General features: G+C 40.3%; 1 protein-coding gene and 1 long non-coding RNA gene across 3 annotated transcripts in view; one reads left to right on the forward strand and one right to left on the reverse strand.

Annotated features, from left to right (window-relative positions):
* The window catches only part of LOC124186102 (protein pinocchio), a 60,464-nt gene that overhangs the window by 2,216 nt on the left and 30,271 nt on the right, over positions 1 to 27,977 (reverse strand). The window contains exons 1-4 of one of the 2 annotated variants that reach the window (XM_046577500.1): positions 10,168 to 10,453; positions 3,831 to 3,894; positions 1,520 to 1,651; positions 244 to 373 (exon numbers count right to left, since the gene is read on the reverse strand). In XM_046577500.1, the coding sequence (XP_046433456.1) occupies positions 244 to 373; positions 1,520 to 1,651; positions 3,831 to 3,880 (312 nt within the window). In that variant the 5' untranslated portion in view covers positions 3,881 to 3,894; positions 10,168 to 10,453. Of the gene's footprint in view, positions 1 to 243; positions 374 to 1,519; positions 1,652 to 3,830; positions 3,895 to 10,167; positions 10,454 to 27,977 lie in introns of those variants that run through there. The other variant, XM_046577489.1, reaches the window with a different exon arrangement.
* On the forward strand, positions 16,354 to 27,668 carry LOC124186134. Its single transcript, XR_006871564.1, has 2 exons — positions 16,354 to 16,941; positions 27,505 to 27,668. It is a non-coding gene; the product is annotated as an uncharacterized LOC124186134 (long non-coding RNA).

The following is a 27,977-nucleotide window of genomic DNA, read 5'->3' on the forward strand; positions in this document are numbered from 1 at the left end:
AATATAAGTCTACTTTTAATGCTAGATAATGATTTACTGCCATCGTTATCGCGAGCGAAACTCTATTGCGATTCGCCTCGACTTCGCGTTACACGATATGTTATATACGTACACACTTGAGTATACACTTTCTGCAAAATGATTGCTACCTTCTCTTCGAGAGTAGGTCAAATACGTATGGTTAAACGAACGAAACGCAAAATGAAAAAGCAAAGGAAATTAAAAAAAAAAATGGTTTCTCACCATGGTGAGGTCGCGCTTCCAAATGGCGTGGCAACGTCCGTCGCATAACGGGCAGGGACGTTCCAACGAGTAACCACCACATTCACTGCAATCGAGGGAAACGTGTTCCGCACTCCACGATACTCCGCATCTGCAAGAAAAAGAAGAATAAGAAATAAGATTTCGCTAGATTGCTGGCAGCTTGGCTGAAGAGTGAGTCTATAAGGGATAGCAAACGAATATTTAACTTGAAAATAAAACACGTTATAGGAGGCAGAAAATCGTGCGTCACATATTATCAGCAGTATAGGGTATAATTTATGTTGAGTAAATTGGTGTATAAATCCATTAAAATTTATACCGACAAACGGTTACACATGCATACGACTGACGTTTTAAATTGACGTATAATAGATGGTACAGAAAATCAATTCACTTTGCGAACTACATCATGGCATGTAGTCCAAGCTCTTTATGCAATACACGATTCGAGTAAATCCCCGATATGCGTAGATTAATTGTATAATATTGAGTATACAGATATAAATATGTTTGTGCAAAATCTCTTTTGTGCGTTGCGTTAGCAATTGTAACCCGTCGCGTCGTGTGCAGATTCGTTTTATTTATTTTTTTTTTGTGTTTCCAACCGGTGTGCAATTGTTGAAATTATCATGCTCTGGTTTGTACCGGATTCTATTGACAGTGAGATATGTTGTATATTCGAAGTTTGCATCGTCGCTACGACTATGCCATCGGTTATACGGATCGCAAATATCGAGATAATACGCGACAATCTTTGACACCGACTGAGATTCTTTTACGCGATTTCCGCGAGTCGACGAAAATCGAACAACCCTATTGAATTTCAACAATAATTGCTAGATAGATAGATAGTTACACGTATTCGCGAGGTGATACTACAACCGTTACTTGATACGTATAAATATTTCATACGGAAAAAATACTGTTCCGTGTTTCTACTGCATTGTCAGCTCGCTACGACCCGAATACAATAAACCTTCCAGAATCTATCACACTATGCAATTCCGAATAGGATCGATAAATGACTGAATTTTTGACATTCTATACCTGCACCTATAATGTCAGCGACGAGTATAACGTGGTTTATCCGAAACAGTGCTATCATCGTTTTTTATTCTTCCAATTTTTGTTCAGTAAATAGGCAAGTTAGCGAGCGATGAGGCAAGATTTTCATTCCCTTGTAATTTTCTTTCTATTGCCAATTAAGGTCTGGAAGTGCCGGGTTCTTTGGATATACGTATAAATTGAAACTCACGTGAAGCAGGAGTTTAGCTGGGCACGAAGTTCCTCGATGGTGAGGATGGTGTCCTGGTACTGCGGATGAGAGTCCTGAAGACCGTCATCGACGCTACCGCATAAACTGTGGCATGACAGCGAAATGTTGCTTCTGTAAACAAAATAAAAGAGAATTCACTTTAGTTTATCAATTTATTTTACAGTATACGTAAATATAAATTTTCGATTTTATTCAGACGTTGATCCAAACATTATTCATCAGCCGAATAACGAACGGCACATTTTTTTTTTTAGCTCGTCTCGAATTTGAATATATTTATAGTTCGGGACATCAGCTGCCTTTGACACACAACATTGCGTGATATTGCGCTGTTACACACGGTTCTGAAATTCCCAGCTTCCAAAGAGAGAGGTGGTAATAAGTAGAGTAATCGTCACGTGACGCAAAATCGGACCAATATCGTGGGCGTTAATATCTTCCTCATTACAAATAGACACGCTCACTCTATTACACACGCTGTACCTTATATACTATTATATGCGCTATACACCGATTCACCGTGCTAAAGTTATACTCGCGAATTAGTTGTTTTACGTAGGCTATAATACAAACATGCAGCATCAAGGCGGAAGAGGTAGTCTAATATAAAAAAAATTGGCAAATTCCTAACGCGTCCGTAAATTTCCCCGACAAACGGATTTCCTCGCACGTATATTGAAACGTGTATGCGGTGTGCGTGCATCACCTACGTAATTCCACAATTGCCGTTCGCTAAATTTAGTATGTATAATTAAACATCGGGCATACAAAGTACAAAGGGCACCGTGCTTGTACACGTGCCTTTTTGTCCTATACGTGCTAGCAGCGCACATGTGCCCGTTTTAAATACGTGTGTACGTAACAATCACGCGTATTCCTCTTACGTAATTATTATTATAGATATTTAAACCCATGAAACGAATTTTCGGTGTGAATTTTTTTTCATCTCGACACGACCCGAGCACGATCGAAAACGCGATCATGTGTATGGTTAACAGAGCCAATTAATACGCCATGGAAGACGTTGATTGGCGGACAGGTAGTACTTGTGATAATATACGTCGAGATGAGGCATACACACAACGGAGTTGGGTGCGAAGAAACGCGAGTTTCATCTCGTCACCGTGTTACAACGTTATAATTCAAGGTTACACTGTAGCCACATTCACAAACGCGCACGCGAATTGAGTTATGTAAAATAAAAAGCAGCATCGATTGTGTATATATACAACGTCAGCGTAAAACTCGCGTGAGATTGCAGCTGCATTGAAACTCGCTACTTTCAATTGAACATCATATTTACAATAACAATATGCACCGACGTCATCGGAAAGTGGAGTTATTGAAAATTATTTGCGTACAAGTAGGGGACTAACAGGAAAAATACACTTTATATTCCATTATCATGCACTCATTGTCGATACTGAGATTAAGCCGTCACAATTTGCCACAAAACAAAATACGAACAGACAAAAATTGAATAGCGGTTTAGAAAAATATTCCACATTAGGGATTTATGGAAACCTATCAGTGTTGACCGCTCAATGACTCAAGAGTTTGAAATTTGTCCATATACTACGTATACCTATAATCTGTACGTATTTTATCACGGGGCCTGGCGCTGAAGCATTCGATTGTTTCGCATTATCATGGCATATTAATCGTACCATTCGCGGATCGAGCACGCTTATTGCGATAATGGAGGATGTTGCGCTCTCTGTATATAATTCGAGTAGAATAGATTCGCGGAATTGAATTTATCGTGTATACGATGAGGCGAAATGGTGAATTTGCATAACTATATTCTACGCGCACTTTTCCTGGTACATATCTCTATGTGCGATAAAAAGAATTTTGTTACGTATCGATAATAACAGCGTAAAAATCGTTTCGCCTCGACATTTCCACGAAATTACATCGACACATTATTCGACCGTAAATACAATCATATCCGAATGATATCATATTTGTTTGAGCAGTCGACGTATCATCCTTATAAGCTATCTCAAAACGTGCGACAATAAATCAGCTTAAAACAGGAGAGAAATTGACCGGGGAGTGAGTACGGCGAAAAAAATGTCGGCAAAGCTTATTTAGCGATCAGGTATGAGTGTGTTATTTGAATACCTACACCTATAAGTGATTGCAAGAAGACACGTTGCCCGGATAACGAAAGGATTGGCTTGTTACATGAGTCATCCAAGAATGCAGCAGGATACACCGTCAGACTATTGTTTATTAACACACGTTTAAGAACAATTATTATGTATTTCAATTCATTGACACTTACCCATGGCGGGAAAGGCTTTCGGGGGCAGTCTGAACTGAGGTGATGGACATCTTGGATTTAGATACTGAAAACAGAAAGAAAAATTTCCTATAAGTTTCGGTGCAGGAAGGAAATCAAATATTGTAATCATAACAATGATTATAATTATTAATGATATCGTTGTAGCGATGAAAGTAGGCGGTGTATAAAAATTCGGAAATGTCATATGCTGCAGTTCTCGCTTCGTCATTCATCTTTCGTCATTTGTACCTACATTAGCTGCATGCACAAGACAAACTGCGACGCGAGTCTATCTATACATGATACTTTCTCTAATAGAAAGCTGGTGAAGCGTAAAGAGGAATTGAATTTCAACACAACGTGCATGTGTCCAGGTCTCATTGCTCAACAGTCAAGGATATGACCCGACCGATCGAACCGGATGACATTCTCGGTACGTATATTACAAATTTTTTACTTCTAATGTAAAAATCGATGCGTTTATTGCCGACGGCATTCGCTTGATCGCTTTAATGCCTGCATATCCGCTTGGATGAATATATAATACCAACTATAACGCAGTTCGGCGAATAATTACAGTATAAGAACGTCAAAGTAACGGTTAAACCGAGTGTCGGAGACAAGTTAACGGAGCAGCCTAAGAGTCGAGTGGAATTTGTGGCTCTTCGAATCAACGATAAAAAACATTACTCCATTTGTGACTATATTTTTTAGTTTTAAATTTAAAAACATGACGCGGGTGTTTTTGCGCCAATTTTTTTCTCGCATAACTTGGTCACCCGGTTGTTGAAAAGAAAAATTCTATTCTCGTATACGTAGAATTGAATGGTTATGTAAAAGATACGTGCATGCATGTACGGCGCACGAAACATACACATCAGGGATTCTCCAAAGACTCGAATCAATTATCTGTTTTAACCCAGTTACACATTTCTTGAAAAGCTTTAAAGATTAGTTATCACGTCTATGCATGCACCATAATTTCTTTCTTCGGTTTTTTTTTTTTTTTTTATCAATTAGCAAACCAGGCCAATCAATAAGCCGCACACTTCATCGCGTTTCAGAAGTGCAGCGAGCGCTGCAGAGCGGTGGTAAAAGAATGAGGTCAACCTGTTGAATAGGTCGCGACGCATATACCTGTATATTTATATATTCACTACTATGCTCCTCTTACTCGGCAAAGTGGTAAATTTTCTTTTTACAAGAATTAGCGAAACTTGGACCAGCTCGTCCTACGGTTCGACGATATTTGGAAATCATTGCATATGTTTGTAAATAATCACTGTATTATCAAAATGGATACAAGAATCCGATGATGATGCGATGAAAATGAAAAAAAATTAAAAAATAAATCCGATGAAAAAATAACAAAGGAATGAAAAATAATTAGTTCCGATTGCTTGACCGTAGCCACAAAAATTTTATATCAGTTTCGTGCATCGGTTAACCTTCATTTTTTTTTTGCCCGGGCTTCGTGTGTCGCGTAGTGAACGGTGAAGCATTGATAAATTTAAAAAATTAATCGATTGAAACGGCACATAACGGTCCGTCGAAGAACTAAATACGTATAACGGATTACGTAGGCACACTTCACGCGTGCGTCGTTTGCAAAGGAAAGGGAGAACCCTGTATCCGGTAACATGCTACAAGCTTTATCTACGTCAGAATCGGATTCTTATCACTCGCACTGGTAGGTGTAATAGGTATAGGCATAATATTTAGCTTTCGTGTGTTGCAGGCGCAGGTTAATAACAATCCGAGAATATTGTTATCGGGCGTTTCTCGTAACAAGAATGCATTCAATCCGTTCTTACATCATTTAAAAAAATTCTTTTCATATTCCGACAAAAATGACGAGTAACGCGCGTCTGAGCATTGCGTCGATTGACGATTCAACTCGAAAATATTACTATATTCCGCGTGAGGCGAAGTTAACTTTCCAAGTTTCAATAATACTGCACGCGCTCCTTGTATGTACCTTATGCATTCAGGTTTTACTCATATGTAGGCCGCGCGCAATGAGTATAAACAACATTGAGGTGAAAGTAAACTGTTCAAATCTTTTCGATTATACATTTTCATATGTCCATGTACATTGTACATAAGTGTAATGAATTCCGCCTACAATCTCTTTGCAATATATTACGCGTCATTGCCGTAGCGATATTAATTAACGAAAAAAACTGCGGCCCGCATCTACTTTGCTAACAACAAACAATTGGGGTGCTTGAATCAAATCTTATCTATCCCTGTTTCAAGTGTTCATATGGAACAAGATATATTACGTGTAATATAATACACGTACTTTCGATGACCAGAACTATACATAACAGTAGATCTCTAAAATTCAAACAAATACAGTATACGTGTATATTAAATATTGCTTCCTCCATAGCGTAATCAGAGGTGCTTGCATCTTGAACAGCCTTCGTACAAATGTGGGTCAGCAAACTGCCTGCGGAGCAGCCCAGTTTCATTTATTTTCGAAACTCTCTGCGCAGTTGCATCGGCAAAGAAGTCAACGGCTCGACGGCTTTGGTAAAAGATCAAAGTACCGATTCGCTTCTTTCTCTCTCTCTCTCTCTCTCTCTCTCGCTCTCTCTATTTTTTTCACGCGTCGAGTTTTCCTTTTAACAATACGTTTCAAACTTACAGCAGATTATAATTCTGACCGTGAAAATGAAATCAGACGTAAAACCAGAGTGATAGTTTAATTATAACCGCATACGTTCTCTCAATCAACGATCCTATCGTCTAGGTTTTATTTCCGAGAAAATGCAGATAATAACGGTCCAAAATTAAAACGATGTATCTTATAAATAGCCACAGTTTCTGGTTGCTAGTCTCTCGAGCTGCGAGTGTGACGTGACGATCAAGTTACGCAATATACGCGGGTGTTGGACGACATACGTATGTATTCTTACGCACACTGCAAGCTCGCAGTAAGATTGTGGCAGAGTCGATGACGGTGAAACGAAAAGAGTGACGAAGGACGTGAACGCGTCTATTTTCGTGCAGCGGTTTCAAAGTGGATAAGGACCAGCGTGAATCGTTAACGAACTCGGTGTGTATACAAAGACGAGTAAAAAAAAAAAAAAACGTAAATGGCGCGAGACGGAGGGTGCAAAACGGAAGGGGCGAGCCGCAGGAAACGCTCTTGATGAATGACAAAAGCGCTGTTAGTGCGGTACATACCTATAATGTGTTGTACATATGTGAACATAAATTCAGTGACGCCATGACGGCTAGTTTTTCAGCCGAGAGGATTACGTTGGCAATGCAAATTCAGCCCGAAGCGGCTGGCTGACGGTGAGACTGCAGGCTGAATCAGCGTTACCAACGCAATTATCTACACGTATGAAAAACTAGCAGTCTCCGAATTAATGTCCACGTCTGTACGTACAATGCAAGTACACAGAGTTCCCGGTGCTGAACTAGCGGAAAAAATTAGACAAACCACCGGACGAAAAACAATTGGAGGGGCGGAGGATAAAATTTTTAAAATTACGCGAGCACGGTGGTAAACATCGATATTCGTATTCTCTTATGCATTATACACATATACGGGATTGCTCAACGAGTGTGTTTGGTTACGCTGATTAAGCAACGCGATCGCGGTTTCACCTCGACGGAATCGGAACAAGGATCGCTGGAGGAAAATGTATAATAATTCGATAACGATTGCAGGCGGTTTTACGACCGACAATCGTTAAGAGGCTTAAGCGTGCAGCTAAACGCGCATGGTCAAACTTTTCCAGTCTGACTCGAGGCTAATGGAGAAAGAAGTAACGCGTTGCGACGTAAAAGCCAAGTACGCAAAGGTACGCATTACACATGATACGCAAAAGATGATAAATCTGGCCTGCCGTGTTTGTATTGGATATCGATTTTTCAACGGAGTCATTACCGGAATACGTACCTCAAATGACTCGGCAACCGTTAATTGACCAACGAAGTCAGCAGTTCCGGTTACGATATATTCGTAAGTACGATTATAGGTACAATGTACGTATACATATCCCACAATGTACAGAAAAGTTAAGCGTAAGAAAAAATGCGCGCGATCATCAAAACACTCGAATTACCTTCAAGAGTATTTCTGCAAAGTCACGCGCCCAACCAGCGATCAATCGTCATGATTTCGGTAATTATCGTCAACTACGTACATTTATCAATTTAAACAATTATCCGTATCGTCGTAATTACGAAAAAGAATTTCGGGAAAACCTTAATATTTTCCGATCATCTTACAGAGCTCTGCCTTACCGACCTATTTGTGCAGCACCCATCGCCGGGTTATTCACCGGAGTATGCGGAGGCTGCAAGTTGTAAACTACCCCAAAGGGGTCATAAAACTGGGGCGAAGACCCGGCGGTCTAAGAATCCCGGTGCATCCAGGTCAACAACCCGCTCTGCCTTTAGCCGGTGATTCGAAGTTGCAACGAGCAGATATTGATCGTTGGCTGCAGGCGGACCGGATGGGACGAAACTCATATCTGCCTCTCGACGATGCGAGAGCTTATCCCGTGTTACGGTAATAATCGGATTTGATTAAGAGAGGGCGGATAGAAAAAGGGAGCGAAAATTGTCCGGATCGATGCGTCTCGCCTGGGCGTTTTTGGCTCCTTCTCGTCTGCGTGAAACTGGTTAAAATCCGTTCATTTCATGTCGAACAACCGAAAGCTTTTTACACCAGTCGTATTATCGCTTGTCAGCGCACAGATTAAATGACGTTCAAAGTTTGCCGATAAGACTACGCTTTAATATCCGGCGCGTCATTTACGCGTGTATTTGAACGAGCACGACTCGTGCAAGCAGTTCGTAAAAAGTATATAACTTTAAAAAGAATGAGGGAGAAAAAAAATAAATGAAGAGATGAAATTCGTATCTTTTCAGTAATTCGGAGACGGGGAAATTAAATTCTGCGTTTTTATATCGACGACGAACTCGTAGCAAAGATAAAAAAAAAACGTGTAATCTATATAGCCTTTGGAAATTCGATCTCTATCTCTAGTTTCATTATACTATACGAACTCATTACCTCGCGTGAATGGCCTCTAATACGTTTCATGTTCAACGTTTCAAACTATAACGCGTATATCGACGTTCTCGGCAATCAGTCATATTATCTCAACTTCCAGATAATTGCGAGGAACAGGCTGACACTGACAATGAGATAAAATTTGTGAATTTCCTATCATCCAGTTTTTTCCTGCAATTGAGTACTAACGAATATCGAATACAGGTTTTTATAACTCGTGGTTGCACTCCGTCATTCTTTGCCACTGCAAAATTAGAAGGAAAAAATAATACCCAAGTTAACATGTGAATATCGATTTGCATTTGTACTGCTCCCAGGTACTTTTTTGAAATCTAGAATCATAAGTAAAAATCGTGCAAGCTACAAGTGTTGCAATACTAATTGTCTGAAACTGATCAGATAAGTTATTAACTTGATTGTTTTGTAACTTTAACATTGTTGCGGAAATTGAGTAAACTAATACAATAAAACAAAAGAACCTCAGACTTTGAATACGTATTCGATATCTGCGGTCGTTCTAAAATAGCAAAATAGTGATTTTTTCACCAATGTTTCGAATTAGTTGAAATTGCGCGTACCTCGGGTCGCGTGACGAATGAAACTGACACTCAAGTCAGACACGAGAATCGTACGTAGATCGGATTTTGAGCCGTATACAGAAATTGAATATCGGTATCGTATGGCCGGCAACGAGCTGCTCGGAGTATTGATCTCTTCGCCAGTGTTACCGCCTGCACGACCATGCCTCACTGTTTGTGTTGTTACACCGAAGGCTAGCCTCGTCGAATTTATCGATTATATGACCACCAGCGAGGTGAAATGCAGCAAAAACTGGGAATGCAGCAATTAGACTAAACAATTTCAACCGCGAATTTGGACCTATTCGTGCAATGTGACATTTCCATCTACGTTTATTCGAGAGCGCGGGATAATTTGAAAAATTGCCGGTAATTTGACGCGGAGGCAAATTGTTGAATGAATTATGTATAGGTATGTTAACAAGCGCGAGTTGAGAGCGACGCGTTTATTAACTGCCTCGTGAAATTTGTCGCAAGTGCTATTGAGGCACGAGCGTGTATTCACGGTGCGAAATTTTACTACCAAAAACACAGTAGCTATTGATTTTCGTGACGTCAAACGAAACGCACGCATTGCGTTCTCGTCGTGCGTCAGGGTCTCGTTTCAGTTAGAAAATCGCAATGCAGAAGCGCCGACGGTTTTTTTGAAAATCTTGTGAAAAATAAGGAAGGAAATTGAGTTATAAAAAATGTACATATAAATTGTTTTACAACTTACGTCGAAGTAATCCTCAAAAAAGAAGTGGGCGCACTGAAAACGCACTTGACAGCAAACGCGAACACTGAGTAATGTGAACGTTTACAGTTGTCGAAAAACGAAAATATCGTTTGTTTATTTATTTATTTACTTCAACGATTATATTATCTGTCTTCTCTCTGTTTTCCGTGTGTTTTTAACCTTTGCTTTACCGTTAGTTTTATTTGGTTTGCGCTCGAGAGCGAAAGTAGCTTATGAATCCGATGCTTCGCAACTGAAATCTCGAGCTGAACTGACGCTTCGCCGTGAGGCGCGTCAGTTAAATAACCCTCTGCCCAGATGGCGGTACCGTCGCGGGATTCACCGATCCCTGACTCCCGAGGCTCAACGCCCACATCCACGTTCGCATTTCTCTCTCCCCCCGTCGTTCTCTCTCACTCTCCCTCTCTCGCTTGTACATCGGGACGCGCGTTAGGCGCGTGTGCGTCTCCACCAACCGACGAGTCATTGGTTCGCGGGCATTCATCTGTTATTTATTTACACTTTCAAGGGGATATAATTCGAACGGTGGCGGTTTGAGCCAGACGCGACGTGACATCGCCGCTCGACGACCGTTGCGATCGTTCCTTGTTTTCGAACATTTGAAATTTCGAATCCTGCGCAAAACCTTAAACCGCTTTGATGTTGATGCACTCTCTTTTCAACCGCGATAACAATTACGACGGGATTTTATGCGCTGCGTATAATAACATGAATTTCGGTTTACGCTGCAGGTGTATGTATTCTACGTACGGATTATACTAATAAGTACTGATACTTGTTTATTCCACAAATTCCGAGAAAAATTACGGAAGTTATAATAATTGAGTCGAATTCTCGTGTAAGCCGGCTGAATTCCGAGGGGATCGAGCAACTTTGCTCGGCCCAATTACCCACTTGCATAGACAATTATAAGCGCGGCGGGTGGCGTACTGCAAATTCCGAACAAGGTGGACGAAAATGATTCAGCGGTTGGTAAACCGATTGCGTAACGTTCGTGTAGCGCTTCCAGGAATGGCAAGGATCGGCGCTTACAAGGACTTGTATTTTTCACGTTCAATAATTTATCTCGCGGAATCGTTGGATTATTCATTTACAACGCTGTGCAGTTGCATGTACGACGCACCGCGTCCAATATACCGACATACCTACATGACGATTTCAATAACTGACATTTGTTGTTTGAATAAAAAAACACGATCGATTACATTGGCAAGACATCAACTGTTTTCCCGACGTTCTCTTTGTCTGAATAATGTTGTCCAATTTTTAAACGTTCTGCCACGCATCGCTCGGAGAGAGTTGTAAATAATAAAAACAAAAGCACCCACGGTGTTTATTTCGCTTTCGCAGTGGATTAACGAGCTTCTTTTTCACACCCTCGAAACCTGGCGCATGCAGCAGCTTTAATCCGTGCTATGCTTATATTGCTATCTATTACAAGCAAATTATTGACCCAATCTTTCGGAATTAGTTATCAATGACAGAATCTGTCGATAGATCTTAATCAGCAGACTTTCCTCCTCGAGATTCGTATATCGCTGATATATGATACACGACCCGGCATAAAACAAACGCTGGCAACTTGAGCCAACATTTTTGGGTTATTAATCCGTGTTGGTTTCGGAATTTGGATAGAGCCTTCACGTGACACTCACATAAACTGTAAGTGTTCTCGACTTGTCTACCTCCTGAGGGAGGAATAAAGTATAAATTCAATAAAAGGTTTCAATTACGCTACTATAAGATCCACAGGTTCGTTCATTTCACCCCTGGAAAGCATTGTACCGTCCGCCATGTTGTCGTGCAGTTATTCCAACTATTATTCGCAAATTTTGCATTTTTCAGGCAAATTATTTCCAGCAAATAATATGAGGTTTGCATTCATGAGGAGTCGCTTCGCGCGTAGAAGTGAGAATTCTCGTTAAACCCTGGCGGGTCAAACGTACGGATCAAACACATATTTGGTCTTTATGATTCGTCGGTCCATTGGGGTCAATAACGTGCAAATATCACCGCGTGTGCTGCTCGTGCTGCGAAATAATCGTTTCTCAAGTTACGATTTACAGGAGTTTACGCGGTGGGATTATTATAAACGTATTACATATTGATACGCATAAACGAAGGTGTTCCGAGTGTTCCATCTTTGTTATAGCAAATGCGTTTCATTTTTCACTCTAACAAAGCAACCTCGCCAATTAATGTGTAAGTAGCGGGTTGTATATTTACTGTATTTCTCAACTTCGTTGCACGAGGCGCCAAGTTTCGTACGAGAATTTAGCTAATTGGGTTCCCTTATCGAAATTGATATTTCGCAATCAACTGCGGTTACAGCTGGATAAAACAGGCCAAAAATTATTTCTTTCTGATGTAAATCGCGTTACCCATTACGTATACATGAAAGGAACATCCTTCCTGTACATACCCATCGTAATGCGTACGTGAAATGGCAGAGCATTAGATTTTGGTATGAATTCTTGCTGCCTACATACATGGCATAAATGAAGTGGGGTCGACGAAGATGTGAATTCATGCGTGTATTCACTCGTCTTGAAATTGATTCGGTGGTTGCAGCGTGTGTAATTTGTGTTCGCAAATTCTCCAAACCATCACGGAAATTTCGTGAACGAGGCTGTTGGGTCAGGTTAGACATATGTAATGAATATTCACAGGTTTTTTTTCAAAATTTAAAATCACTCGTGTAAACTGTAAATTCATAGACACACAAATGCATACGCACGTAAAGTTTTTTCAACGTTTTTTTTTCCATATTATTTATTTATTCCGTATTATATCCACGATCGGCGGATGGAAAATATTTTGAACGCACGTTATAATATACGTAATATGATAAACGAGGCAAGGTTACTCTCACGATCGTTTGGCGTTTTTCTCGTGCACTGGCACAAGGTTGAAAACACGCCTGAAAGGTTGCCTCGTGAGTCGGCGATTCTCTCCCTTGTTTGGTATATGGAAAAGGGATGAGATATCAAGGGAGTGTTATTGGAATTCCACGAGGACGATAAAAGCGCCCCGCGAAGGCCTTCGCGACCGATTCTATTCCTGACACGTGGCACTTTTTTATACGTAAAAGCACATGCACACAACCTTACGTATGCCCACCGTCACAAGAGTTATTTGCGATGCGTAAGTAAAGGACATCTGCTTTTTTATGCGCACTCATACATACATGTAACCGCGTGCAACCGATTCTCGCGCTCAAATTTACCTGGTTCTCATTCAGAAAAATTAGTTTCACGTGGCAGTCTTGATGGTTGTAAAATTCTTCAGCAAAAACAAACGTGTATAACGATGAAATTGTTCTAAGATATCGTTATCGACATCGAATCGATGGTATTTTCAGATTCTTCGTTGTCTCTAATCGTAAGGCTATAATTTATCTAGACTCAAAAATCTATTCAAGAAATCGGAGGGAAAGTATATTCTACGCTCTATTAAGCTTCATTATTTGATTTATGAAAATTCTATAGTTTGGCCGTATTTCGCAACGTCATAAGCTTAAGCGTACCGAGTGAATTTCTCGATTATTACACCGAGAGCCGACTCAATACGCGTTATTACCATTATTAATAATGAAATTACCAAGATCCGTCTTCCGGGTTTCTAATGCGTTCCACGAGACACAATCTATTGGGAAAGACTCCGCGCTTTGTCGCAATTACAGCAGAACGCGCAGTGCAATTGCTCATCTCGGTCACTTTGTAATTGTAATAATTCAGTAAAAATTGTTGCCACATAAACTGCGAGTGGGTAGAGCTATCGAAAATGTTTGCGACACGATTTGATCGAGCAAAGATATAAAAACCGCAGTCATCCGGGAGTTAAAATAGTTAAACCGGTCTTTAGGTTTTGACTGTTCCGTTTTCCTCAATGAAAACCGAACAAATGGCTACAACAAATAGCGATAATCCAGTAATAAATTGAGATAGGGAAGTAGCGCGATATACCGAGACGATAAGATATAATTAAATGAAAAAGCGTCATATATGTAGCTTAAAAATATTCGTAAAGCTTGTTCAATATACACACACTTTGTTGATAATTGCGACGATCGAGGTTGTCCGGCACCAATGGCATACGCAAGTGGAAATTTACGTAAAATCTTGGCTTACAATAATTATCTGCAGTTGAGGGCGATAAGACGGAAGTTAATAATATGGTAAGAGAATTGTAAAAAAAAAAAAAATAAAAATGATTATGTTTACCGTAACGGTTCATGCAATCAGAACAACAAGGGGTAAAGTTGTAACGTAGGCGCCAGCCGTTATTATCTGTTAGGTACGTAAACAATAAGTACGCGATCATGATGCGTGCGTGATGAAGTAAACATTTCTTCGATTTCGTAATAAAAGCTTGCAATGTATCTATATTGTTTATCGACAAACGGATAGCGAAAATTGGGCCATTTCTTAATCTCCGCATTCATAATTTCCCAGCTTCTAACCGCCACTGCAGCAACATGCAGACGTGTTGCGTACACCTACATGTGTGATTTACGTCGTGAAACGTGTAGCGAACGAGCAAATAGCAGCGTGGACGTAAACAATTTGCATTAGGTATTATTGTCTTGTGTCCATTGGGTACAAACCACTATCAGATCTTCGTTCGCTGCAGCTCAACAACACTTTTTTTCGAAATTTCGATTGTACGCGTACAAAGTGAATGTTTAAGCACCGGATGGTGACCGTTTCCTTATCGACACGCCACGATGAGACAGCGATGAAAGTCAAATTTAGACCATGAACTTACTGAGCGTATTTATTGTGGGTAAATGTAATAATTTGAACACTTCCAAGATAATGTGTCATCGAATAATCACCTAATCATGCTCCCAGAAATCGACGACATATAAAAGTGAAGAACTTTCGAGATTTTAAACCGAGGGCAAACAGAGTCTGATCGTGACTGTTGACTTTGTTCAATTACAGATCAAAAAAAACTTATTAGCACAGTTGTTCAAAGATTGAAACTCTGATTTTTTTTTCTCCTCTACAGTTACTTTGCTCTTCAATCAACCGTGCAGGCTTAATTTTCTCGGAATGGTATTAAAATTTTGCGAGAATTTGACACTCATACTTTTTCGCATTTACATAATTATGTTAGAAACATTAATTTACACAGTAAATTAATAATATGTACCGTACTGTTTACGTCTGGAATTATTTCTCATTACTCTCTACGTTTCAGGTATTGTATATATTTATAACTTTCACAGGTGCGGCATTATTATCAAGTGAAGCGTGGATGGCATTTTCACATCGCGGCAGAAATAGATCACGGATTAATATTAATTTCGGTATAATATACGTGGGTGTAATATAAAGTAACGAAGCTTAACATGCCAAAAATAGATTCTGTTGTATTTTCCCGAGTGTGATTTAATCGATTTTTAATTACGGAGCATCATTGCATCGTAATCTTCCCAAAGATCATCGATCACCTCGCGTCCTTTAAACTTTCGGTTTTCGTGTAATAAAATCGTTAACATCTCAAAGTGGGTTCCGCGACTTGTAAAAGAGGAAAAAAAACAACCCATTGCACACGTATCACTTTATCCCCACTTCCGTTGAAAATTCCGACGGGAATAAAAAATTTAGCACATAAATCAGGCCGCGGCATCGACGAGTTTAACATCTTCCAGCCGATGTTTATACAATACATCGGACCCAAAAACTTGACCCGGTTGTGTAATTTTATCTTCCGTAGGTTTAATACGAGACGGATGCTATTCCGATCTTGACCCAAAAAAAAATGTATACTTGCGATTTATGTATATCATAATTGGTATTGTATACATTTAAGACTGTAAACTGTAAATGCGTGTTCGTATCGAACCTCTCGATCCGAATGATTAGTAACGGATCGATGGAGCTTTCGATACCTCCTCTGAATGCTGGTCTATCCTTATTGTTAAAGACACACTCCGCAGCGTCGGGGACAGATAATCCGACACCGAATGATAACACGCGTATTAAATTCATATAGGAAACAATATTTTTGTCCCGTATCGGCGGTTTGTTTATAGAAAAAATATGCCGGCTCTGTCGTTGTTATACCCCCTGCAGTGAGGAAAACACATAACCAGCAACATCTGCGGAGGCGTGATCTACTTTGAATATTAGTTTAACTCGTGCGTAGCTGCTATCAGATATATTATTCTTGCGTGTGCAAAGTTAGTTGTACACTAGTACGAGTAGGTACGCTAATAGTACCGTACGTTCGCCTTTTGTCAAGTACAAAAACTTGTGTCACCTGTTTCAATACGCGTTGCAATATACGCGCATACGGAGACTTTAGCACTTGGCTGTGAATTGGTGGTTGAAAGTATAGCGCCAGAGGGCCATTCGGTTAAAAATGTGTTTCAGGATGCATATTCTGGATATAGATATTATACACTCTCTTACAGGCCTGAAATTATGGATTACTGTTATGTATATCACGCGTGAAAAGGTGCAGAAAAATAAATAAAAAATATTTAGTTGAGTTACTGATGCTAAGTGGGAATTTTTTCGTGCTTATACACAGCGTGACGCATAAGTTTTTTCTTGTATATAATTGGGCGTTATATTTTTTTTTAATACTTACGGTGTACAGGAATTGCTTGATCCGTCAATCTTCTCTCAACGAAATATTGTCGAATATTGCAATAGTTATTTGTTCTGAGAAATTAGACGCAAGAAAGTTTAAAATCCGTGAACATGCAAGCTTCGACTTAATTCACCATGAAAAACAAACGTGAGTACCGTTTTGTACATAAGTTTAAAAATACAAGAATGCATAAATTATACGGTCGAGATGAATTCAAGCTCTTGGAATCATATAAATACAACACAAATGGAAGTAACAGGAAAAGTAAAAAATTCCAAGTATTCTTTATCTTATCCTCGAGGTTTATATACTATATTTATATATTTGAACTCTTCTTGAAAGAAATATTTATTAAGCACGAGCCTCACTCTTATCGCTCGTTTCGCCATGCTGCGACTCGACGCGGTTAGAAAGTCTTACCGAAATTAAATAAAATTTCAAAACTACTCAGTCGTGCGCCACGTTTCTTATTAAAATCAACCGAATTCATTATTAAAAAGTTAAAGTTAGGATCGTAAGTACTGGGCAAACATTCATTCACGCGGACGGCGAGACTTTGTTGGGTTTCGTACATAACGCATAGCGAACAGGTGTATAGTGTCGGTTAGATCATAGCCCAAGGGCTATTGTTAACTTTGTCCGGTGCCTGAGTAGTCGAGACGAGTGGTTCGGTTGTAAGAATCCGAACTGTTTAGAGCCGTCATTCAAACCCACGACTCTGCTTCTATTCGTCCCGTTTGCGTTTTTAACGCAAAGAGTTTGGAAACTTTTTGAAACCGCGATACGTCAAACCCGAAATTTCCCGTCCGACACGGCAGTTTCTCTTACGCAATACAGCTTATCGCAATGTCGTAACTTGCTGCATGTATACAATAACTCGTGCATGATTGGCACGTTTCGTATATTTTTGCTTTACGTATCTGCTTCGTAAAAACAACAAAGTTTGGTAATCCTCGAGTGACTCGAGTGGGATAAAAAGAACGATCACTGTTATTGTACCCATGCAGGCATGCATTTTGAGGAAAGGAATTTCCGAATTACTGAATAATTTTTAAAAAGACTGGACAAACTAGGCACTTAGACAACAATCGAGTCATTAGCCATATTTTTATGCATCGTCATGTTGAAGGAAATTTTTTTTTTCTTCTTCACAATTTGAAATTTCACGCGACATGGGAATTAACTTCGGATATGAAATACTAAGAGTAAGAAATTGTGCATCGTTTTTCTGCGTCCTTTTACGTGTTTGGAAAACCCGGTATACTTTATCGTACGATAATGTGATGACGATCCAACCGATTGCTTTATTGACTCAACGGTACCAGACAAATTTATAAAACGATGTTGTAACAATTAGCCCGGGCTGATACATTTCCGAAATTACTGGATCACCGATTGTCCGACTGCACCGGGCGTCGAAAGGTTAAGGAAGGTTTAATACGTTCGTTTATACTAATTTCTCTCATTGCCAGTTCAATTACCCGGGCACCTTATGCAAACCCGCTTAATCACCCGCACAATAAGTCTATACGAATGAAAATTAAGGAGAGAATCAATCGCACTAAAGCCGATCGGTATGACATAAAGGGTTGATAAAAATCTTTGATCGAAACTAAACTAGGCGTAAGAACTTGATGAGTTACGCAACGAGCAGAAGCAAATTCCGATATCCAAGCAGGAGCACAATTAAAAACATCACATTCCGAAACGTAAATAAAAAAGGAATTCCGCATAAGAAGTTTTTTATTCCTCGTTCAATCGGCATCGTGTGTATAATATTACGTATATTTCTTTGTTGTACCTACGATAGGTGGTTAAAACTACCGCTGTGGTATTGATTGCCGGCGCCAAGATGCCGAGCACATGGCGGTTATTCTTCGCCAGCAATTATCTGTCGCGTCTCAAGTACCGCGAAGCGAGTTTGTGTCATAACCGGTAGAAACCAGATCGAACTTGATTGCCGTTTAAGGGTTTCTCGGATGGACCGAGAATGTTTTTTACCCAAACTGCCGCATATTGCGTAGGAAAACCCGAAGTATGCCAGTGAATTACTGCCTGTATTGTAGTGAATTTAGACAAAGAGAGCGTAAAAGAAACGGCGAGATTCCGTAACGGATAGACGACGCATCGAGTGACGTCGAGGCCTCGTGACGGCTTCGTAACGACGCCCACAATCGGTAGCGGTGAAAAGTTATATATACGTGAAGAAGATATAGGTCCTGTATGAGAGTTTGCAAGCAGCAACAACGGACAACGACGAATGCCTGATTTCAATCAACGTGGACAGTTATCTCTGGGACGGATTAAGACTGCACGGTATAAAAATTTTCCGCGGTGAATTACGTTGTCCGTTGCTACAGCGAATGGTTTCTTTTATTTTTATTTTTTGCTTTCATGTAAAAATCGAGAAGCGGGGAGAATTTCTTCAGCCGCTTGTACACACCAACGACGATATCGCGATGCTTCGGAATAATGACGCGTCAAAACGACTACGTTGCAATATTGTTATAATAATAATTTCTTTTCCTCCTCGTCTCCGGTTATATCGGTGTAATGACATTTCAACGACGTAACGCTCACGGGTTTTCCGCGCTTGTGGGGAAAGGAAAAGAAAGCATTCCAACTACGCCACTGGTTTGCAGGTACAACAAAACGAACGAAATCAAACACACCGTATTATCGCTGTTGTATTAATTAACTCAATTACGCGATATCGAAGCACATAATGGGTACGACAGAAGCTCTGTAACACGCTCGTTATACGCTGCAATCCGTAGTTATTTTATATGTACGTGGGTACCAGGCACGAGGAGCGCCTGATATGGCCGATTAAGGTTCCTCCACTTCTTCTGCTTCTTCTTCTATTCGACTCTGGAACGCAGTACAGCGTAATTGGACCGTTGGATCGCTGCGGTCGATTATAACGTAAATTATCCATAGGTACATACCTATCTGTAGGTATACAAACATGAGATACACTCGATGCAAATCACCGTGTAAGTGCACCACGGGCAAAAAACTTAATCTGGAATTAATTGATTAATAATTAATTGGGAATGAAATGAATCGCACGGAAATTGTACTTAAGAGGATGCTCGAAATGAGAGAAAAAACCATAACGATCGTTTCGCTAATTCATATTTAATAACGTTGAGCTATCAGTCGACGAATCGCACGATGTGGACTTTGCTGAATATCATTACTTGGGGACGTAATTCTTTATCTCGTTTCCTGCACGTTCGTATTCGTACAACGCATGCACTCGAAATACGTAAAAATATGTAACAAGACAATATTGTATGTTTGCCTGTCACAGTCATCTGACTTGGCGAAAAAACGAGGCTGTATAACGGGTGTTTTTTTACACAGTAAAGTACCGGCGTTCCTGAGACGTACCGAAATTATCTGAATCTCGTTATACGTTTGCGATAATGTAATCAGAAAGACGTTAACATCGTTCGCGGTGAAATGATTATCACGTGGCGTGGCAACGCCGATGGTAAGAAGTTGACGAACGGTAGGAGATAGCGTACCGAGCATCTCGACGTTCATGCTCGTGACAAAATGTATAATTGCACCGATCTGGGCGTTAAACTTTATACGTGCCCAGGAGTGTGCGACACATTCTCGCATGTGTAAGTCCGCCTGCGTGACGTACGCGGTATCTGAGTTTGCATGCGTGACGCGTGGGCGTAACATGATAAGAGGGAGAGACACAAGCGTCTCGTGACTTTAGGCAGCGTTATTCCCTTCTGTGTGTACCGTAAACAGTGATACTGATCTGGGCCGAGTTTTGCAATAATGGAGCTTGCGAATCGGGGTTTGAAAGTATAAGGAAATCGCTGTTTCACGTTTTTGTAGACGGATCCTCGGGTATATGCTGATATCTACTTGCGTAGGTATTTCAAGTAGCAAAGTAACGACAGTTGGTTTCGACCACCTGTCGTTTGTGTTTCAAATCAGCCGTAACATGTAACCGCGTTTCATTCGGTACAGACGGATAAACAAATACTTGAGCGGAGACGGGAGGGGTTTCATTTTATTTTTTTACTTTACCTCCGTCGGCCAGAATGGCCCTGAATACTCGATACCTCTGGATGCTCGGCTAAATGGTCTGACTCACGAAATTCTAGTGCCAACAAGATGACCCCGAGATAATTGACGCGGAGGGAGAGGGGGTTTCTTATTTTTGCTAATGATCCTAACGACGGCTTGTAGCTCCTGACTTCTTTTAACACCCCTCGGTGAATTGATCTACATCACAGGGTGGAACTCTCGCTGTTATGTTCCATCTTTGGTCTCTGTATCCGGTATTCGAATTTGGTGTGAAACGAAAGACGAGTCATGAGCGTAAGGGAATGAGAAATTATCCGCTTAGATCGATCCATGAGTTGTAATTATAAGGGCTGTTTTGGACAAGTCAAATTATTTAACCGAACACCAGCTGCGGTTGTCAGAGAGAATCAAAAACTTTTTCCAACAAATATTCCTGCGGTTGTTCGAAGCAACTGTAATTTGTACATGAGAGATTCAGATGCGTAAAATTACGACGAGTTTCAACGAAAAGCATGGGTAAAAACATTTCCATTCTGCTAATAGTGAATAAAATGATTCCGGTTTGATCCGGGAGTCGATGAGAACGTTGATGAAGACCGCGTTTAACTTGTCACTCGCTAAATGATTTCACCCGATGACCCCGAGCTTGGGATATTCTCAGGAAAATATTAAAGACACGATACGTCAAAACCCGGCACTTTATTCACTGGCGCTACACGACGAGTTCATGATTTATTGATAAGTGCACGGAGGAAATAATTCCGATTCGCATTCTTGTGGAAAGTAACTGGCACAATGTACGTATTAATATATTATCGAAGTTGTTGCAGGGATTCGATGACGATATTTTACCGTTTTGCATTTAAACTCCGTTGCAGGAAATTTCCTGTTTGTCGACCGCGGGTCGTTTTTTTTTTTTCGGTCATCTACCCGAAAAATTATCGCACATGCTAATTCGGCGGTTTCATCGTGCACGCATGCCGTGGTCTAAATATATCCAGAATACGCAAATCCTGCCGGGTGTTTACCTGCGGTTTACCATGCAATCATGCATGGCAATACGGATTAACTGCGGAAATTAATGCCACGATTGCATTCGATTCACGGTACAGCTGGTGCATAATATTCCGCCGCCGTTGATTAAACCCGGAAAATTTATCGTTTTCCGAATGTAAAAGTCAAACAACGTGATATCGTTGCGCTACACATTTTTGACACGATAGAAAAGTGTTATAATATAGCTTATCTCGATAGCCCTGAATTCAGGGTCTCTCGTTCACCATGTTCATCGTTCAAAGTAAATAAACGATACGCACGTACAGAGGAGGGTAAAGTTTATTGCCATACTCTGTTATATATTTTGCTTTTAATAGTCGTGAAAAAGAAAATATCGACGAGGCTATGAGACTTCTAGGTATGTACCTACACCGCTAGTCTTTTGTAGATGTAACGTTCGGAGTTCTCGTTACGAATTTCTTGGTGTGAGGCAATCCGGAAAGAGGAGGAAACTTTACCGATATTTGTTCACGTGCTCATCGAGTGTCTGTCCCCATGGCCAGTCCGTTCGTTTTCGCGCTCGTTTTCTCTATTCCTCGATTGCTCGATGCTTCCACGAATTTTCTGGTCGTAGGCAGATCGAGAAGTATAAAAATCAGCAGTGATTTACAGACAGTCTTCTCGGAGACTCGTATCTGCAGCAAATACTGGAAATAATTATACAGTCTTTTCGGAATTTGAGGCAAATATTGTCGATGGGGAATCGAATGCTGAACGAAGAAACTTAAGGATGTAAAAACGTGTATATCCAAATGGTGCTAGGATAATGAAAATTGTACAAATTATTCTTACTTTTATTATAAACACTTTTGTAAAATTTGAAAACGAGTGTCCGAAGCAAACCGGTCGCGGTAGTTATTTTACTTTTAACTTTTCGTGATTCGTCATCGATCCCGACAGTTTCCCATAAACACGACAACACAAAATTAGTAATTAGAAGTAAAATAACTCCGGTATGATTCAGAAAATCGATTTAAAATTTTACACAGGCATTTCAAACATAAGTGAGAACAATATGTATAATTTTGGTTGGCCTGGAACGATTTCGACCCACATACCTGTGCATCCATAAACCGTTTAACGCCTCACTTCTTCCAATTTAGAGGATAATTATCCGCAAATTGTCGAAGACAATTGAATCCTGGAATTTATTGGGGCCAGTTTTAAAAGCCTTTTGAATAGCAATGACAGGATAGGCGAGATAGCCAATGAGTGGTACAAAACTACCCATATTACTAATCCCCGTGCCGACGTAAAATGTGCTCGACGGATTTTTCCCACTTTCAAATTACAAGGACAAAGCCATACCCATCCCGGGATTACCGAAATGTAGGTGTTCGGTATACGAATTTATGATAGTTGTATGGTAGACCGATCAAATTATTAAATAGCTTCAAAGAAAAACGTCTCAATAATTGTCACCGACGATGAATACCGTTATATCCATTTGAAAACGTCACGAGTCTCGAAAGGGGAAAACCATTAGCAACCTTACGAATTACCCCAACACCTGGATATTGTACTATACAAGTTCTACTAGATATGAACTACAATGATTTTTCCGACGGTGAATAAAATCCGAAGGACCGCGATTTATTATCTGTTATTCCTCAAGACAATTGTTTTCGAATTGCAAGAATAGCGTAACCGTGAGACCAGTGATTGCTGCAATAAAACTATGACGCGTTATCAATGAAATTTCCTTGAGACACTCGAAAAATAAGATACGAATACAATACTGAACAGCTGTGACGAGACTAAAGTTGTTTTACATTTTCCGGACGAATTAGTTGGGCTGATTTTGATCGATGCTCGAGCCGGTGACAACAAAGAGTTGTAGTTAACCCGGACATTGATCATGTATGCATGAACGTAAGACGCATGCATCTAATGAACGGTGAACAGATTTGTTAATTGCGGAAACAAGCCGATGATTGACAGTCTCCTTCGTGGCATTTCATGCAGGGATTTCCGTTTCTGTACGAAGTTTGTTAATTTTCTTGCGATTTCCTGGTGCAGTAAGAGTAGCGAAAAGGAAGAGGGGAAATGAACATTGCAAACACAACACGGTAAGAATGACTAGAATAATATGCGTCGCACATTACTGCCTTGACAGTGACTAATTTGAACCTGTTCACGCGGTTATTCCCATCTCAATGTCGAAACGTTTAAATCACCGATCTGGCTTTTTCCCTTTCACCGAATTTATTCTCGCACCAAAGAAATTATTATACCAGCAGCAAAATAAACTTTCCAAGCGATTATCTGTTCCGGATGAAATTTTGCCAAATGTTCGATCGTCGACGTAAGGCGTCGACGTTCGTTAAATTTTTTGGGGAAAAATATGTGAACTTCCGTACCATTTTGCATAAACCATTATGCGCAAAGACGCTCGTCACATTTAACACCCAAGTTCAAAGTGCGGTACCTAAGGTTGGCCTATTGCGACGGGGGTCGTGAACCGAGTTCGTAAATCGTGCTTTCGGTGAAACGAAAAGGCACTTTTATACTTTGACTCCACTCGACGGCTGCGTTGCGTGCGGTTATAAAGTAGAGAAATACATCTGCGTGGAATATATATTCCTCGGTGTGAATTGACATTTATCGTTCGCGCATGAAATTGGTGATTGACGGCGTTTTAAATTAGCCCACCAATTTCACGCGCCTGGAATATACATGTATATCATGTGTGCGTATATCTTACATATGCTGACGATGCGAGGCTCGTGCCGCCATGAACTGATAAGACGTATTTCACCACCATCGGCTATCATGTAATTGGGTAATTGGGTCACAGAACATCTTCGCGACGCGTGACATGTCACGAAATATATCATACCCAAGAAACTGTATTGCGGAGGTTCGATTGCTTCTCATTGATTTTATTCAACCGACACTTGTATGTATTATTCTACTCCTCGCTATTTTTATACCCTGAATTACGACGTAACGTATTGTAATTACCAGTCCGCTATACGCGGATGATAATGATAATAATAGCGAGGACGCTGCATAATTTCAGCACTTCCGGATTGAAAAGAAAGAAGAAATCCGCAAAGTATTTCACCGCAAATGGAAAATTATCCCCGTCTTGTGGGATTGAAACAACTAATTTATTAACGAATTGAGAATAATTATACAAAGGAATGTGATCGTTTTGGTATCAATTTTAGCCAGGAGTCTGGAGCGAATATCGTCCCTCTATGTAATACGTAGATAGATTATAATCAACGAATCGATTGCTCTACACACAGCTGCCGTAATTAGCAAGTAATTACACATTACGTGCGGTTACTCCGTGATTGATAATAGGAAATCGTATTTCACCGCCTAACCGATATTCCATTTCTGTATTATTCTAACTCGAAGCATTCTGCGACTTGTCCATTTACCGAGTATGTAGGTACGATTACCTAAGTATGGACGATGTATACAATATGCATGCAAAATTCTGTTACGCGACAAGCAGGTATTCATAATGCGGAAGTCGGTTTCTGGATCGTCGCTGTTCAGTCGGCATAGCTGACAAATCGTTTCGAAGATTTATGCGCATAAAGACACACCCACGTAATGCGTTATGCAGTTCTTTTTCCAATTATCTTTTTTTATCTCGCTCGTTGCCGGTGCAGATTTCAATCTCTTTGCCTACACTTCTACGTAAATGTATAGGCATTGCAAAATACTATTAGATTTTCTTTACGGAGTTATAATTATTCTTCGTAGATGGAGGAAGAGACAATCAGACAAAATATGTATACGTAACTGCATCGTTCCGTGTAATTGCGTTTTGCACGATTTGAGCTGCTCACAAAATTTGCTTTCAATTCCATCAGATCTTTTTGCCTTCATTTCCCGCTGTGACTAGGTATATACCTGCAGTGATGATTACGGTTACAAATATTTCCTCATTTAACCATTTTATTTTTCAGCTTAACGCGGCAAGTGCAGCGATAATTTCGAAGGCTTGAAAACTCAGCGAAATCGTATCATTGAATTGGCGATACTGAAAGTTGAAATTTATAGGATTCAGTATTGTATCGATCGTTTTCTCCAACGAACGAAACTTATCAACTAACGTACCGTGACTCGAAACAAATTTAAATCAATATCATTCGACTCGTAATTTGATGAATTTAATACATTCCGTGATGACTGGGACTCGAAGTGTCCGGCGAATAAAAATAGGTGTCGCATTTACGTAACATATTTCGCACGATGTGACGTATTATCTGATTTATTTTACTAATGCGAGTCGGCGCCGTCGACGTCTGTAGTTGAGACAAAGAGCAGCCAGTTACACACACGTACTTGTAAGTCGTGCCTTAAGTACACAGAAGTCAGACAAGAACCTGTCAATAAGATAATTAGTTTTGATTTAAATTCTCAAATCATCACCTCGCTCTTCCGCTTGATACCCTGCACCGTTCAAACACGATTGACACACACGTATACGTTACCTATATATTTTTTAAAATTGCCATTCGAACATCTCTTAGATCGGTTCGCCATTCCTCGTGCAAGTTGTGATGCATGACACGATCCACTTGTCTGTACGACTGTCTTATTCATAGACTGACGAAGTTTCACGATGTGTAAACAATAAGTTGACAAACGGTGCCAACGGCCTCGCGTTTACACGCTCAAACACTGCTCATAGCATTCGGTCTACGCAACACTCGCTCTTCGGACTTGAAAGTAATCACGGACGCATGTACGAAACTATGAGAAACGCGTGAAATGGTCGGAAAAAAATCGACGATGGATGACAAACGTTGGATTTATTTGTCAGAAAAAGGTCTGAAAAAATTGTAAAAGCTTGTGCCGTTTTTTAGGTGCGGCTTAACGGTCGCAGAGTCAGCGTATTTGTAATAAGCATAGGTTCAGACACATGTATAATTGTGACCCCGACAAGGCAAAAGTATAGACGACACGCGGCCTTGGCGGCCTTGACAGCGAAGGATCCAATTTGCAAAGTAGGAGATCAGCACGTGCGACGCACGTTTATTGCTACAGGAAGTATCAGAAGGACGGTTTTATGGTTTTGTACGGCATCGCGGCAGTTCATGACTTTAGGTCACTCTGGAACTTGGGTAGGTAGGTACTTGAGACTAGTGGTTGGATTGGTCTTGTCTCGAATTTTGAAGTAGTGTTTCGCACGCGAAATCAAGAGGAAGTATAGGTATAGACTCGTTAAATTATTCGCGATCGGTTTGTTCTACTAGATCTATTATACGCATTGTATAACTGCGTCTGCGTGTATATAAACGACTCTGTACAGTATATATACGGCTTTGACATACTTTCGCTAAAACGTTTAACAATAAAAATAGAATTTGGATAGATGTAGTATAGTTAAAGAAATAACTGAATATGAACCCGGGAATAAGAACCGTATAGATTCATTGCAATATACATGCAGTTGTGATAACACAACGCGATAATAACACATTTTTCAGTATAAATTGTGGGAAGAGATTAGCGCTGACAGAAACACGGTCTAACGTCCAAAAGTATATCTTGTACGCTTTTGTTGGCAGTGAGTACTTGTATCGACTATACGGATTATACACGACTTTACGCTTTCTGTTTCTAATACAGGAACAACTCGCACAGTTTGGACTGCAGACTTTTATCCGAGGCCAGGAAAAAGTTTCTGTACACCTTGAAGACTAGCCTGAAGGCTGTGATGAGTAATGTGCTCGGATTATGTACATAATCGCGTCAAGGTTTCTAACAATAAAAGTTAAAAAGATATATAAATATGTTCGTTGCATTTCTTCCCTTTCCTTGAACACAGAATGAATCCATTCACCTCGTAACTCGTTAGCTTCGCTTCAGCTTTGTTCTAACGACCTGGTTCACAGAGCCATTTCACACATAATTTTATACAGGGTCAATGATTAGGAAAAACGAATAACTTGAGGCTAATCGCTATCGATTAGCAGCGATGCAGCTGAACTCTGCACCGTTTGATCTCCGGGCCCGAGAAAGGACGATAGCGATGAACATCTGCTTGGGCTAATCAGACAATAAGTCGAGGCTTAAAACCAGTATGTCAATAGGTTAACCGT

The sequence above is a fragment of the Neodiprion fabricii genome, chromosome 1 (genome assembly GCF_021155785.1).
Source record: "Neodiprion fabricii isolate iyNeoFabr1 chromosome 1, iyNeoFabr1.1, whole genome shotgun sequence".
Classification (NCBI taxonomy): Eukaryota; Metazoa; Arthropoda; class Insecta; order Hymenoptera; family Diprionidae; genus Neodiprion; species Neodiprion fabricii.